General features: G+C 41.8%; 2 protein-coding genes across 5 annotated transcripts in view; one reads left to right on the top strand and one right to left on the bottom strand.

The window, feature by feature from the left end:
• The window catches only part of ABHD18 (abhydrolase domain containing 18), a 37039-nt gene extending 31718 nt beyond the window's left edge, over positions 1 to 5321 (bottom strand). The window contains exon 1 of the mRNA XM_084884612.1: positions 4976 to 5321. The gene's annotated coding sequence lies outside the window, so the exon portion shown is untranslated. The remainder of the gene's footprint in view (positions 1 to 4975) is intronic.
• Positions 5322 to 5360: 39 nt separating this feature from the next.
• MFSD8 (major facilitator superfamily domain containing 8) overlaps positions 5361 to 12729 on the top strand; it is a 28132-nt gene continuing 20763 nt past the window's right edge. Inside the window, exons 1-3 of one of the 4 annotated variants that reach the window (XM_084884605.1) lie at positions 5361 to 5523; positions 8669 to 8760; positions 11053 to 11096. In XM_084884605.1, coding sequence (XP_084740731.1) covers positions 5459 to 5523; positions 8669 to 8760; positions 11053 to 11096 — 201 coding nt within the window. In that variant the 5' untranslated portion in view covers positions 5361 to 5458. Of the gene's footprint in view, positions 5524 to 8668; positions 8761 to 11052; positions 11097 to 12729 lie in introns of those variants that run through there. The other 3 variants (XM_084884606.1, XM_084884607.1, XM_084884608.1) reach the window with 3 other exon arrangements.

Here is a 12729-nt window from a genome sequence, read left to right as displayed (position 1 = left end):
TTCAAATAGGAAGCCAACTCTTTTAATGTCGTACCCAATAAAAGAGAAACATAAAAATTAACCATTACTCTGCTATGCCCACAGCCAATCAGAGTGAATATGCAAATCAACACAACAAATATGGAGTTTAATTTGCATATTCAGGCGCAGACCATGTGAAGCCTGCTATGAGGGGAAGGGGGACAGCGGAGGGAGCTACTGGAGTGGTGCTCCAGACAGAGGCAAGGACTTGCAGGCTCCAGGCGGCTGGGGAGTGGGGACTTGCCAGCTCCTGGGTGGCTGGGGTGGGGAGTGGGGACTTGCTGGGGAGTGAAGCCAGGGGCCTATTCTTGCAGGAATATCGTGCAATGGGCCTCTAGTATTTAGATATGTAACTATATTCAGGGAGCTTCTAGAGCATAAGGAAAGACAATTCTAAGAGATGATAGATGCTTTTAATTATTTTATTCCTTGGGTCATTCTGGGTTTAAAAAAATAGCAGTAGTACATTTTGTGTACATTTATTAAACTGCAGTAGAACAGTGATTGCCATGATAACACAGGAGTTCATAGTCGTTTGGGAGTATTACAGGCCACTTATTTTCTCTACTGTGGCAGGAAAAGGAAGGGGTCAATGTCTTCCTCCACAACATCTATGGCATCAATGGCTATAAGCAGATCCCATGTCAGTGTTAGAGAGAACCCCAAATTCCAGCACTCACATTTCACAGTAAGAAGTGCTAAACTGGTTATGAGACATCCCATTTTCATTGGCACTATTCTTCTAGGTTGTTAATAGATAAAAACAAGACAAACATATAAAAGAAAGTCTGCCCTAGCTGGTTTGGCTCAATGGATAGAGCACACGGCTGTGGACCAATGGTTCCTGGATTTGATTTCAGTCAAGGGCATATACCTCGATGGCAGGCTCTTCCCTGGTCTGGGCCCTAGTTGGGATGCATGCAGGAGGCAACCAATCAATGTTTTTCTCACATCAATATTTCTCTTTCTTTCTCTTACACTCTCTCTAAAAATAATGGGAAAATGTGCTCAGGTGAGGGAAAAAAGAAAAAAAAAGCACCCAAATAATTTTTTTAAAAAGGAGAAAGTTGTGCCTAGCCAGTGTAACTCGTCACTCGTTGCGCATCGACCTTTAAACCAGGAGGTCATGATCATGGTTGATTCCCAATCAGGGCACATGCCCAGGTTGCCAGCTCGATCCCCAGTGGTAGGATAGCAGGAGGCAGCTGATTGCTCTCTCATCATTGATGTCTCCATCTCTCTCTCCCTCTCCCTTTCTCTCTGAAATCTATATCAGTCTATCTATCTATCTATCTATCTATCTATCTTTTTCTAGGACACCAAGTTTTCTTTAATTACATATTTTATTAGCACAGAAATCTTTTTTCCCACTCTCCACTTATTCCATAAATTCATAGGGAATGGGTTCCAGCAACTCTGGCTCCTTTCCTTTGGTTCTGACAAAACGTGCTTCTCTGGGTGAAGCAGGCTGAGTTTCAGTTGAACCCAGATACTTTTCTCTTTGATTTCCTTCTTTTTCTGATCACTTTCCTTCACACATTTCAGGAAGTTATCTTGGTTCTCAGAGTGCTTAATATATTCAATACATACATAAATTCTTTTGGCAAGTTAAAAAGTTAAAATTCTTTAACTCTTTTGTTCACAACAAATGCCCACTGCATGCTGGGTGGCATTTGTAGGACATTCCTTTTTGAACACTGCCCATTCCCTTGATGTCCACAGTATCACCTAGTAGATTCGCATGTTATGTGGCCAAAAGAACAACTCCATATTTTCTAAAAAGCCTAGAGAACATATAGCAGGGTACTTCTCCTCTTTCCTTCTGTGTTAGTCATTTTCACAATTTACTGGAATATGGAAGTTCTGGCCGAAAAGCTAAAAATATATTTTTAAAAGCAGAAAGTTGCAAAGGAAATGAGAAAGAACCTGAGTGCACTGAACTCTTCAAATATTTTGTAAAGTACTATAAAATTTAGTTATTTCTAATTTTCAACCCTATATTAGAAAAGCCAACCTTCCAGATCACTTTAATCCCATGTTATATAGGCCATAAAAGAGCACTCCAGAGGTAAGGCAGAGGTGGGGTGGGGGATTGATAGGGTGGAGATTAAGCAATGAATTAATATGTCTATATGCATAACCCAAGGACACAGACCATAGTGTAGGTCTGCGGGTGGGGTTGAGGAGGTCAATGGGGGGAAGGGGACATCAGTAATACTTTCAACAATAAAGATAAATTAAAAAAAAAAAAAGTTAGTACTCCAAATCTAGAGCCAGTATATCCCTTGCTGAAAACACCTGGCTTAACAAGGAACAGAAAATAAATCAAACACACGTAACTTACTATAGCTTGGTTCTGGAGTTCGGGGTTACACAGATCTTTTTAAGTCCCACTTCAGTCCCAAGAACAATGAAAAAAAATCAGGTTTTCTAGGACACCCTTTCTAGGTAGGGCTTAGTGCTATCCAGTGCCACCATGAAGAGATAATAATCCAAGCCCAGGGTAAAGATAACTCCAATTTATCAAATGGAGGCACCATCTGGAGCCATACCAAATACTTAAAGCCACATCAGACTAATGTGACACCGGCGAGCTTCTGCAGAAATAGGACCCACTGCTGAAGCCAAACTGACATAATTGACTTCTATACTTTTAAATAGCCAAGGAGGGGAAAACAAAGTGAAACAAAAATAGAAATTCTTGTACAGTGCCAAGGAATGAAAAGTCTTTCCTAAAAATGAGCACTATTGCTAAAGTGGTACTCAACATCTTTTGCCGTCTAGTATTTTTATTTCCTATCTCTCGGTACTTGAGCATTTAAACAATGAAATTTCTGGACTTTTATCCTCATATAGTTGATACATATCTCAAAGGCATAAATGAATTTATTTTTTTTATTTTTTTAAATATATTTTATTGATATTTTACAGAGAGGAGGAAGGGAGAGAGATAGAGAGCTAGAAACATCCATGAGAGAGAAACATCGACCTGCTGCCTCTTGCACACCCCCTACCGGGGATGTGCCCGCAACCAAGGTACATGTCAAAGGCATAAATGAATTTAAAAAAAATACCACAATATACAACTTTACTTCACAAAAATGCAAGCCTAATTTTTATCTTGTAACTTTACTTTTAAATCACATATTTTTCAATACAAGTAACCAAAAATGTGTTTTGATAACACAGATATCCACTATTAAAATCTAGCCTCCACAAATTCAATTCTTTTACTCTTATACAAGAGAAGAGCAGGTAAATTGGAAACTTCTCTGTTCATTTGTTTAGAGGGGTGAGTATCTATTTTAAGCAATCATCTAAGGAAACTCATCAGATGGATTGTCTCAACCTATGTGAAACGTTCAGCAAATAATCTAATAGCTTTTCAAACCTAGCTCCTCTTTTCCATGGGCTTTTACAAATATTTACTTTGTTTGGGTGCTGTGTGTATTACTAAGAAATAATTTTTTCTTCCTTTTTGTTTAAATTGGTACAATACACAGTTTATTTAGATTTCACAAGGCTTACATGCAGTACATTCCATGTACGTTTGTGGTCTCAAGTCATCACTTGGAGGCAGCAATGGAAAATATCAGAGCTAGTTCTACCACTAGCCATGTGACCTTGAGTAAGTCACCTTAGCCTATAAACAACACCTGGCCTGATACAAAATAGCAAATTATTTCATATATAAAAATTGATTACTTGTTCTGATATATTTTAAGAGATATTGGAAATGATTCTTCTTCACATCCCTCCCCCCACCCCCCGCCCCCTCCACACACACACAGGAAGGCTGGCAGTGAAAAGCACAGGCTTTACAATCAGGAGTCCTGTGTTTCTTAGATTCTAGCTCCCTTTATTATGCTTTCCAGTTCCTTGCATGCTTGAGACAATCCCACCTCGGAGGACTGTAGGGGTGAAATGAGGTAATTCTATAAGCATTCATTCAACTAGCAAACATTCTGCTTGGTTTAATATTGGTTAAAAATCCCTTTGTAAAACACACACACACACGCAAAGGCCATACACTGTACTAGACTCCAGGGATTAAACAAGAAGCAGATGATACAGTAAAGTAATAATATTACAGGGGGAGGTGGGGAACAAGAAAAAAAACACACACCACTAATTCTTTTACATATATACTTTCTTGGAGCCAATCATAGGAACCTGAGATATGTCTCTGTGTTGGCTGTTAACAAATTTGCAAGACTGAATCCAAGTACAAGATGTCAGTTCTGGATTCAAAGAAGATAATTCCGAACGAATAGAAAACACATTTCCAATTTCGCTGTTCACCAGCGGAATGTGTCTGACAGGATACGCCAAAGGTCACAGACAAGACAAAGATCAGAAGCAGATGGCATACACCATGCAACCTATAAGAATACAGGATCTGGCGATAGGATAAGTGTTCATAAAATACTGGTTGAAAAGAACTGAATTCGCTCCAACTCTGCCGCTACCACACCGAATGACTGGGTAAGCTATTAACTCCTCCGGAATTAGCTCTATGTAAAACAGAAATGTGTCACAGGGCATGAGAACGTGTTAGTACTAATAAAACAGTACTACTTTCCTGGTGATTTAAGAGCTGGTCATTGCTTAGCTGCCGCTGTGCTTTCTCTAAGCCCCGGGTGACAGCAGCAGCAGCAGGCTCTGCCGGAGACCCCGGCGTGGGGTGCGGGATCCGGGGGGTCAGGAGGTCAGCTGGGGCTGGACCCCCATCTCCCGCGCCCCATCTACGCCCCAAGCAGGGAGTTAGCCCAACAAGAGAAAGGGCGCGAAGTCACTTTCAGCTTCCACGGGGGTAAGGAACTAATGTGCCTCTATCTATGCATAACCCCACCTGGCCCTGCGCCCCGGACCCCGGCCTCGCCCTCCGGGGTCTCCCTCCAGCCGGGCCCTGACTCCCGGCACGTACGCCGCGCGGCTCGGACCGGCGACTTACTGGCCGTTCAGCGGGCGCCGTCCGTCCAGCCGACGAGTCTCCCAACACCGCACGGTCCGTCTCCCGGGACTCGCCTCGCGTCCGAGCTCCGACCGCGGCGCCAGCTGCCTTTCCAGGAACTCGGGAGCCCGGCTATGGACCAGAGCCCCGGGAAACCCAAGGAGCGGGGCGGGGTGGCCGTTTGGACACGCCCAGCCCTCGCCTCGGCTGGCCTCCCCACGCGGTGGCGGTGGCGGTGGCGGAACCCGAGAGGCGCTGACCCGCCGCGGAGGCCCGGGACGCAGGGCCCCGCCCCTGGCTGCTCCCGTCGCCCCGCCCCGAGTCCCGCGTGATCTAAACTCCCGGGGCGCTCCGCCAACGGTTGGCTTACGGGCGCGCACGCGCACTCGCTGCATTGGGTTGCCCGCATCAGGGCAGGAGGGGGAAGGCGCCGGAGGTGTCGCGAGAGTTAGCCTCTCTCACCTCCTAGCGAGCGCGGTAGCTATGGAGGGCCCTGGCATCCAGGCTGAGCAGGAGCCGCTCTTAGGCGACCGCACACCCGGAAGCAGGTGAGCGGATGTGGGGGAAGGATCCCTCACCTTCCTGCGCTGTTGGGCCTGGCCCCTTTCACCGTACCGGGCCGAAGAGGGCGGAGGCGTGGGGAGGGGGGTGGAGCCCATGGCGGCAGGTGACTCGTGACCGGAAGATGATCCCCCGCCGCCGCGGAGGGGGGCGTGCGTCCGCGCGTGGGCCCGCGGGCCCCGGTGAAGGTGTCAAAGTCACAGGGCCTTCGCACGGCACTCCGCGGGTGCAGCCTCCGCCCGTCATTCGGCTCTCGGCCTTTTACAGAGCTCAGCCCTGCACACATTTCCACAAGGATCCCGAGATGATGGTTCGCATTGTCACTTGAACACACAGTGCTCTTAGCATGGACCTAATTGCTGGATTCTTTGTGAGCAAGTGAACCCGTCAGAAATGGGTTCACCGTTGTCCTATGCCAATTACCGTATATAAAGACTTACTTTTTATTTTTTAGCATTTAGGAGATGAAGTATACTTTGACCCTTAATTCTAAGGTTATTTTGCTCCTACTTTGTGGAATTGTTAGTTTATCTCTCACTGTGCAATTACGTATTTTTTTGCCTTTAGGAAAACGGAGTTAAGTATTTTATATTTGAAATAATAGTTAAAATCAGATAAACTGATACACAATTAAAGCTGTCTACGTTAATTTTTGCTCATTTGTGCTTCTTAAAGCACCAAACCTTATTTTAACCAGTCTGAAACTCTTTGGAAAATGTCTTTCTCTGACCTCTGATTTACTAAACAATACATGAATTGTAATTTTATCTTGAGATTACAGTTCATATCAGTGTTGAAATGTTGTGATGGAGTGATGTTCTTGGCCTATTGAGACATTTTGGACTACTGCTCCTATTCTGATTTATTTATTTATTTATTTATTTTAATATATTTTATTGATTTTTTTACAGAGAGGAAGGGAGATAGAGAGCTAGAAATGTCGATGAGAGAGAAACATCGACCAGCTGCCTCTTGCACACCCCTTACCGAGGATGTGCCGGCAACCAATGTACATGCCCTTGACCGGAATCGAACCCGGGACCCCCCAGTCCGCAGACCGACTCTACCACTGAGCCAAACCGGTTTCGGCCTATTCTGATCTATTATACACTGCTGTACTTAAAAGTTTCCTGTCTTTTTTTAGTGTTTTGCCTATTCTGTTCTTTACAGACTATCCCTCATCATGTGTTTGTTACCTGTTAGCAAACCTGTTTTTCTTGCTGTCAGCAACTTCTCCCAACTTTATTTTGGGACGCCTACTTTGGTGCTGGTCCATAAACCATATATAAGGTCAATAGAATTGTGTGTAGTTAGAACATAGAAGTTTGAGTAAGGCCTAAAGATTTCTCCTATTTATGCAATGGCATGTGTGATGTTAAGCACTTCATATGCATATGTTGTATCAGGAGCTGATTTAATATACCTGGCACAGTAGATCTAATATCTCTCCTCTTCCCTCCCTCTCTACCACTCCCAGTCACATCACAGTTGAAAAATAAAGTTTCTTTTTTTAAGACTAATTTGAGTCTGAAATCTATTTTAGAAAATAGTCTTGGAACATCAGAAATTATTATTATTATTATTATTATTTTTAATATTCTCAGATATGCCTCAAGTTTATTAATGATGCCCTATACACACATTTGCTACTAAAAATTGAAAGAGTGCCTCAAAAAATGTGTTACAACTCAAATGAGTAAAAGAATATGCCATGTCATAATTCTTTTTTTTTAAGGTGTGAGTTTTGTTTTATATACATACATTATTGACTTCAGAGGCAGGGAGAAGGAGAGAGATAAACACATCAACAATGAGATAGAATCATTGATCAGCTACTTCCAAATGCTCCCCACTTGAGCACGTGCCCTTGACTGGAATTGAACCCAGACCCATCAGTCCTCAGGCTGACACTCTTGCCACTGAGGCAAGCCAGCCAAAACCGCTTCATAATCCTTAATATTAATAATACCAGAAGGACCTGGATCTGACTGGCAATCACTACAGTCACAGTCAATTATTGGCCCATTCTTTTTCTTCTTGCGGTTTTGAATGGCCTCATTCCTTCTCCTCGGCCATGTTGGAAACAGGCCTTTGAGGTCTCTTTTACAACTTGCCATTTCCTCACTCAACGTCTCCGCCTGTAGACCAGGCCATAACTCCTCGTCAGTACATATTCTTCTGTGTCCTGCTTGGGAGAAAGGTTTCCTGAACCTTCTTCATTGGACAGCTGAGAAGAGGACCTTGTGGAGGGGCGGCTAAGCTCTGCTGGTGAAGCCATTGCTCGCCCAGTCACAGGCGGGAGTTCCTCCTAGAATCCAGACACAGAGTTCAAGCAGGAAGCGATGCTCAAAAACCTCACGTGGTTACCAAGTGGAGAGAACAGCCATCAGAAATTATTGTGTCTGTTTTTCTTGTCTTAACTATTTGAAAACATAATTCTCAAAGTAAATTTAACTCATTATGCATGTGTGAACATGTAATGGGTACATATTCTCATGAATATCACCTGACAGAGGTAGGATGCCTGATTAATATACTTGTCTTTTTTAATATACTTGGCCTTTATTTTAGTCCAGATCACAAGCCTATATGAACGAACGAACAACCAGTCTCTCTAGTCCATGTGTTAGAGGAAAGGCAAGTGTTCTAGGAGGTCTCAGGGTAGGAATGTGTTAGGTCACATCAAACCTTCTTGGTGTCATGTCTACATTAATTTGACCCAGCCAGAATAGCTTCCTGCAGCAAAGTTAATTTACTGTCATCAAGTAGAGCATGTCATAATGACGACAGTAATTATCTTAAAATATTTAGTAGTTGTATATCCCACCTGTGGGAGACCTAATTGTTGAAGCTAGTTTATTTATTTTTATAAGCTTTATTCATTTGGTCAGTTTAACAAGTTTCAGCACTCTGGAATAATAAAATTGTACAATAATGCATAAATACAACCCATGGAAAGCCAAAGGAATAATGCTTATTTATAGATGAATTAGTACAGAAAAATCAATATTAGTAAATTATACTTCTGATATAATTTCTATGATTTTAGACTATAGCAAATAAAAGTCTGGCACAGAAAGGTTTGCATTTAATGAGATAATTTAGTACTACGTTTTTCTCCTTTACACCTAGAGATTGGGAAATTATAGAAACTGAGGAGCATTATAAGAGCCGATGGAGATCTATTAGGATTCTGTATCTTACTATGTTTCTCAGCAGTGTAGGTAAGTACTAGAAATCACATAATTTTAGAAATTTATATAAGGTACCCTATATAATAAAAGCCTAATGTGCAAATTGACCAAACAACTGGTTGCTGTAACATGCACTGACCAATAGGGGCAGATGCTCAATGCAGGAGCTTCCCCCGAGCCAAGGTGGGTGCCAGCGGGGGGCCCCAGGTTGCCCTGCAGATTGGCCCTGATTGGCGTCCAGCTCTATGGGCCCTACCCATGCATGAATTTCATGCACCTAGCCTCTAGTATTTTAATATTTAATTTTTTAAAAATTATTTTTATTGAGGTAAAATTGCATAACTTCAACTTTACCATCTTGATCAGAGGTGTTAAGTATATCTACATGGCTATATAACCAACACCTAGTTTTTCACTTTGCAAAACTGAAACTCTTTACCCAGTTAACAACTCCTTATTTCCACATCCTCCCAATTTCTAGGGACCACCATTCTATTTCCAGTTTCTATGAATGTGACTATTCTAGACTGTAGCAACATATGGCTAAAGGGCCCAGGGTTTCCTTTTTTAGGTTATTAAAATATTCTAAAATTGACTTTGATGATAGTTTCAAATATTTGATATACTAAAAACCACTGAATTGTATTTTTTAAATGTGTAAATTGTATGATATGTGAATTATATCTTAATAAAACTTCTTTAAAAAAACTTTATAGAATTTTGATTGCATGTGCCTACCATTTAAAATTGTCAACTAGCACTGGAGTTTATCATTACATCTCAGTCAATGACAGAAATAATGACTTTTCTCTTAAGTATCCTTTTTTTGTGGGTTTTTGTTGTTGTTGTTTTTTTTGAGATTTTTAAATTAATTTTTAGAGAGAGAGGAGCCAGTTTGGCTCAGTGCATAGTGTTAGCTGAAGAGTGAAGGGTCCCAGGTTTGATTCCCATCAAGGGCACATACCTCGGTTGGAGGTGGGCTCATGTGGGAGGCAACCAATATCATATTGATGTTTCTCTCTGTTCCTCTCCCTCCCTTCCACTTTTTCTAAAAATTAATGGGAAAATATTCTTGGGTGAGGATTAACGAAAGAAGCGGGGGGGAGAAAAAGAGAGAGAGCGAGAGCGAGAGAGAGAGAGAGAGAGAGAGAGAGAGAGAGAGCGAGAGAGAGAGAGAGAGAGGGAGAGAGGGAGAGAGGAAAAAGGGAAAGAAACACTGATGGACTGCCTCGTGCATATCCCCTACAGGAGATTGAGCCTGAAACCTCCCTGTCCTGGAATCCAAATCAGCCACCTTTTGGTGTATGAGGACAATGCCCAACCAACTGAACCACACCAGCCAAGGCAATGTCCTGGTTCTTTATAACTACTGCCTTCTTTCACTTATTCCTAAACATCCCTGTAGTTAATTAATCTCTCCCAAACAACACAGATTAGGAGTCTAGCTCTTCCTCTATAATCAAGTGGCCTTTCCTCCATTAATTTCTGCTGTAAACACTTTAACAAAGCTTTTAGTAATTACCATTTATAGTAAAGGCTTGGAAGGGAAAATAGGCAATTGACTTTTATTATATTAACTAGAGGCCTGGTACAAGAAATTAGTGCAAGGGGGTATGGGTGTTCCTCAACTCAGACTGCACCCATTCCAATCTGGGACCCCTTGAGGGATGTCTGACTGGTGATTGGACATCCCTCTCACAATCCAGGACTGCTGTCTCCCAATTGCCTTCCTCTGCTGGCCTGGTCCCCACCAACTGCCCACCGCTGCAGGCTTGGGTTCCCCCCAGCTGTCCTCCCCTGCAGGCCTATCCCCCCAACTGCCCTCCCCTGCAGGCCTATCCCCCCAAATTGCCCTTCCCTGCAGGCCTTGTTGCCCACAACTGCCCTCTCCTACAGGCCTGTCTCCCGCGCCCCCTCCCCCCCAACTGCTCTCCCCTGCAAGCCTGGCCCCCCAAATTGCCCTCATCTGCAGGCCTGGTCTCCCCCAACTGCCCTCCTCTGCTGGCTTAGTCACCCTTAACTTCCCACAACTGCCCTCCCCTGCAGGCCATCTTGTGGTGGCCATTTTGTGTCCACATGGGGGCAGCCATCTTGTCTCTTGGTGTAATGGTCAATTTGCATTTACTCTTTTATTAGATAGGATTATGGTCAAGGACTATACTTATATATTTTTTTAAGCCTAAAACCACATTGTTTGATAAAGTAGACATTTGGGTGCATAAATTTTAAATTCAGAATTTTAAAATCCATGCTAGAATCAAAAAATGGTATTTATAGTGATGGAATTATTATAAATATAAATAACAGTTTACCTCTTTACAGGATTTTCTATTGTGATAATGTCAATATGGCCCTATCTCCAAAAGGTTTGTACACTTTATTCTTCTCTTAAGTAGCTTAAATAGTATTAACTTTTATGTAGTTAAGTGTTTTCTGGAGTCTCTTTGATATTCTATGATTTAATCTTTTAAAAATATATATTTTACTGATATTTTACAGAAGGGAGAGGGATAGAAAGTTAGAAACATCGATGAGAGAAACATCCATTAGTCAGCTGCATCCTGCACACGCCCTACTAGGAATGTGCCCGCAACCAAGGCACATGCTCTTGATTGGAATCGAACTGGGACCCTTGAGTCCACAGGCTGATGCTCTATCCATTAAGCCAAACTAGTTAGGGCAATCTATTTTTAATTTTTATTATATCATTATTGATTTCAGAGAGAAAGTAAAAGGGAGAGAAACATCAATGATGAGAGAGAATCATTGATCGCCTGGCCCCCTACTGGGGACCGAGCCCAAAATCTGGCCATATGCCCTTGACCAGAATCAAACCTTGTACCCTTCAGTCCGCACACTAACACTCTTCCCACTGAATCAAACCGGCTAGGGCTATGATTTAATCTTCACTAAAAAAAAATTCAAGATAATAATTCAATAGAAGATTATAAATTACGTGATCATATGCTTTATTGTGCAAACCAGAGCACTTGAAGTGAAAGGAGTGTTATGCCAGGAGAATAGGATTATACCTGATCAGTCCCAGGCAAATGTACAGGTATGGTCACCTACTTTTAGCCACTTTTACCTTTATCAAAACCACCTCCCTAATAAAAACAAAAGTAAACTAGATTTAGTGCCACATTTGCATTGCTATTTTGAAAATTAATTTTTAAATTATATTACATGAAATTATTACATATGAGCACTGTAAGGGGGGCTCAGTTGGTTAGAGCATCATCCCAATACACCAAGGTTGGGGATTCGATGCCCAGTCAGGACACGTACAAGAATTAACCACTGAGTGCATATATAAGTGGAACAACAAAAGGATGTCTCTCTCTCTCTCAAGTCAATAAATAAAACATTTTTAAAAATTATATCCATGACAGTAAAAATTCTTTTCCCACTGGCAGAATTATTGGAATTGAAACAGTATTTAATAATACTGCAGCAGTATCATTGCTAAATATCCATGCATCACAACTGTTGATTTGTAAGGTCCCTGTATTTAGTCTAATTAACCTCAAAATTCTCAAGAGAAGGTATTTGCAATAATTAGGTCTACTTAGCCCAATATGTTGAATTTTCACACCTTCCCCCAGATATTTGAAAGCTCTTCAAAAGTAAATGTACTGATTTCATGAACTTATAATTGGTTCTTTAGCAATACGAATATATTTTCACCAGAAAACTTAAATTTCTCAAGTTATTTCGTCATATTGAGAGTTCATATGCACCTTGACAGTATTAAATCTTTCACCTACATCATCTTTTGATCTTCATAACAACTTTGTAATGTTATTATCACGCCTGTTTGACAGAAAAAGAAATGTAGACTCAGAAAAGTTAGATAGCTTGCCCCAGGTCACATAGCTAGAAAATGGCAGAGTCAACCCTATCTGAAACCAAAATCTGACTCTTAATCACAGTACTGTTAATTGGATAAATAAGCAATCTACACTAGTAAAAGAGAAACATGCAAATTGGCCATCACTC

Source organism: Pipistrellus hanaki (genome assembly GCF_964339955.1).
Source record: "Pipistrellus hanaki genome assembly, chromosome: 5".
Lineage (NCBI taxonomy): Eukaryota > Metazoa > Chordata > Mammalia > Chiroptera > Vespertilionidae > Pipistrellus > Pipistrellus hanaki.
Note: the sequence above shows the minus strand (reverse complement) of the source record. Positions and strands in the feature narration are given on the sequence as shown.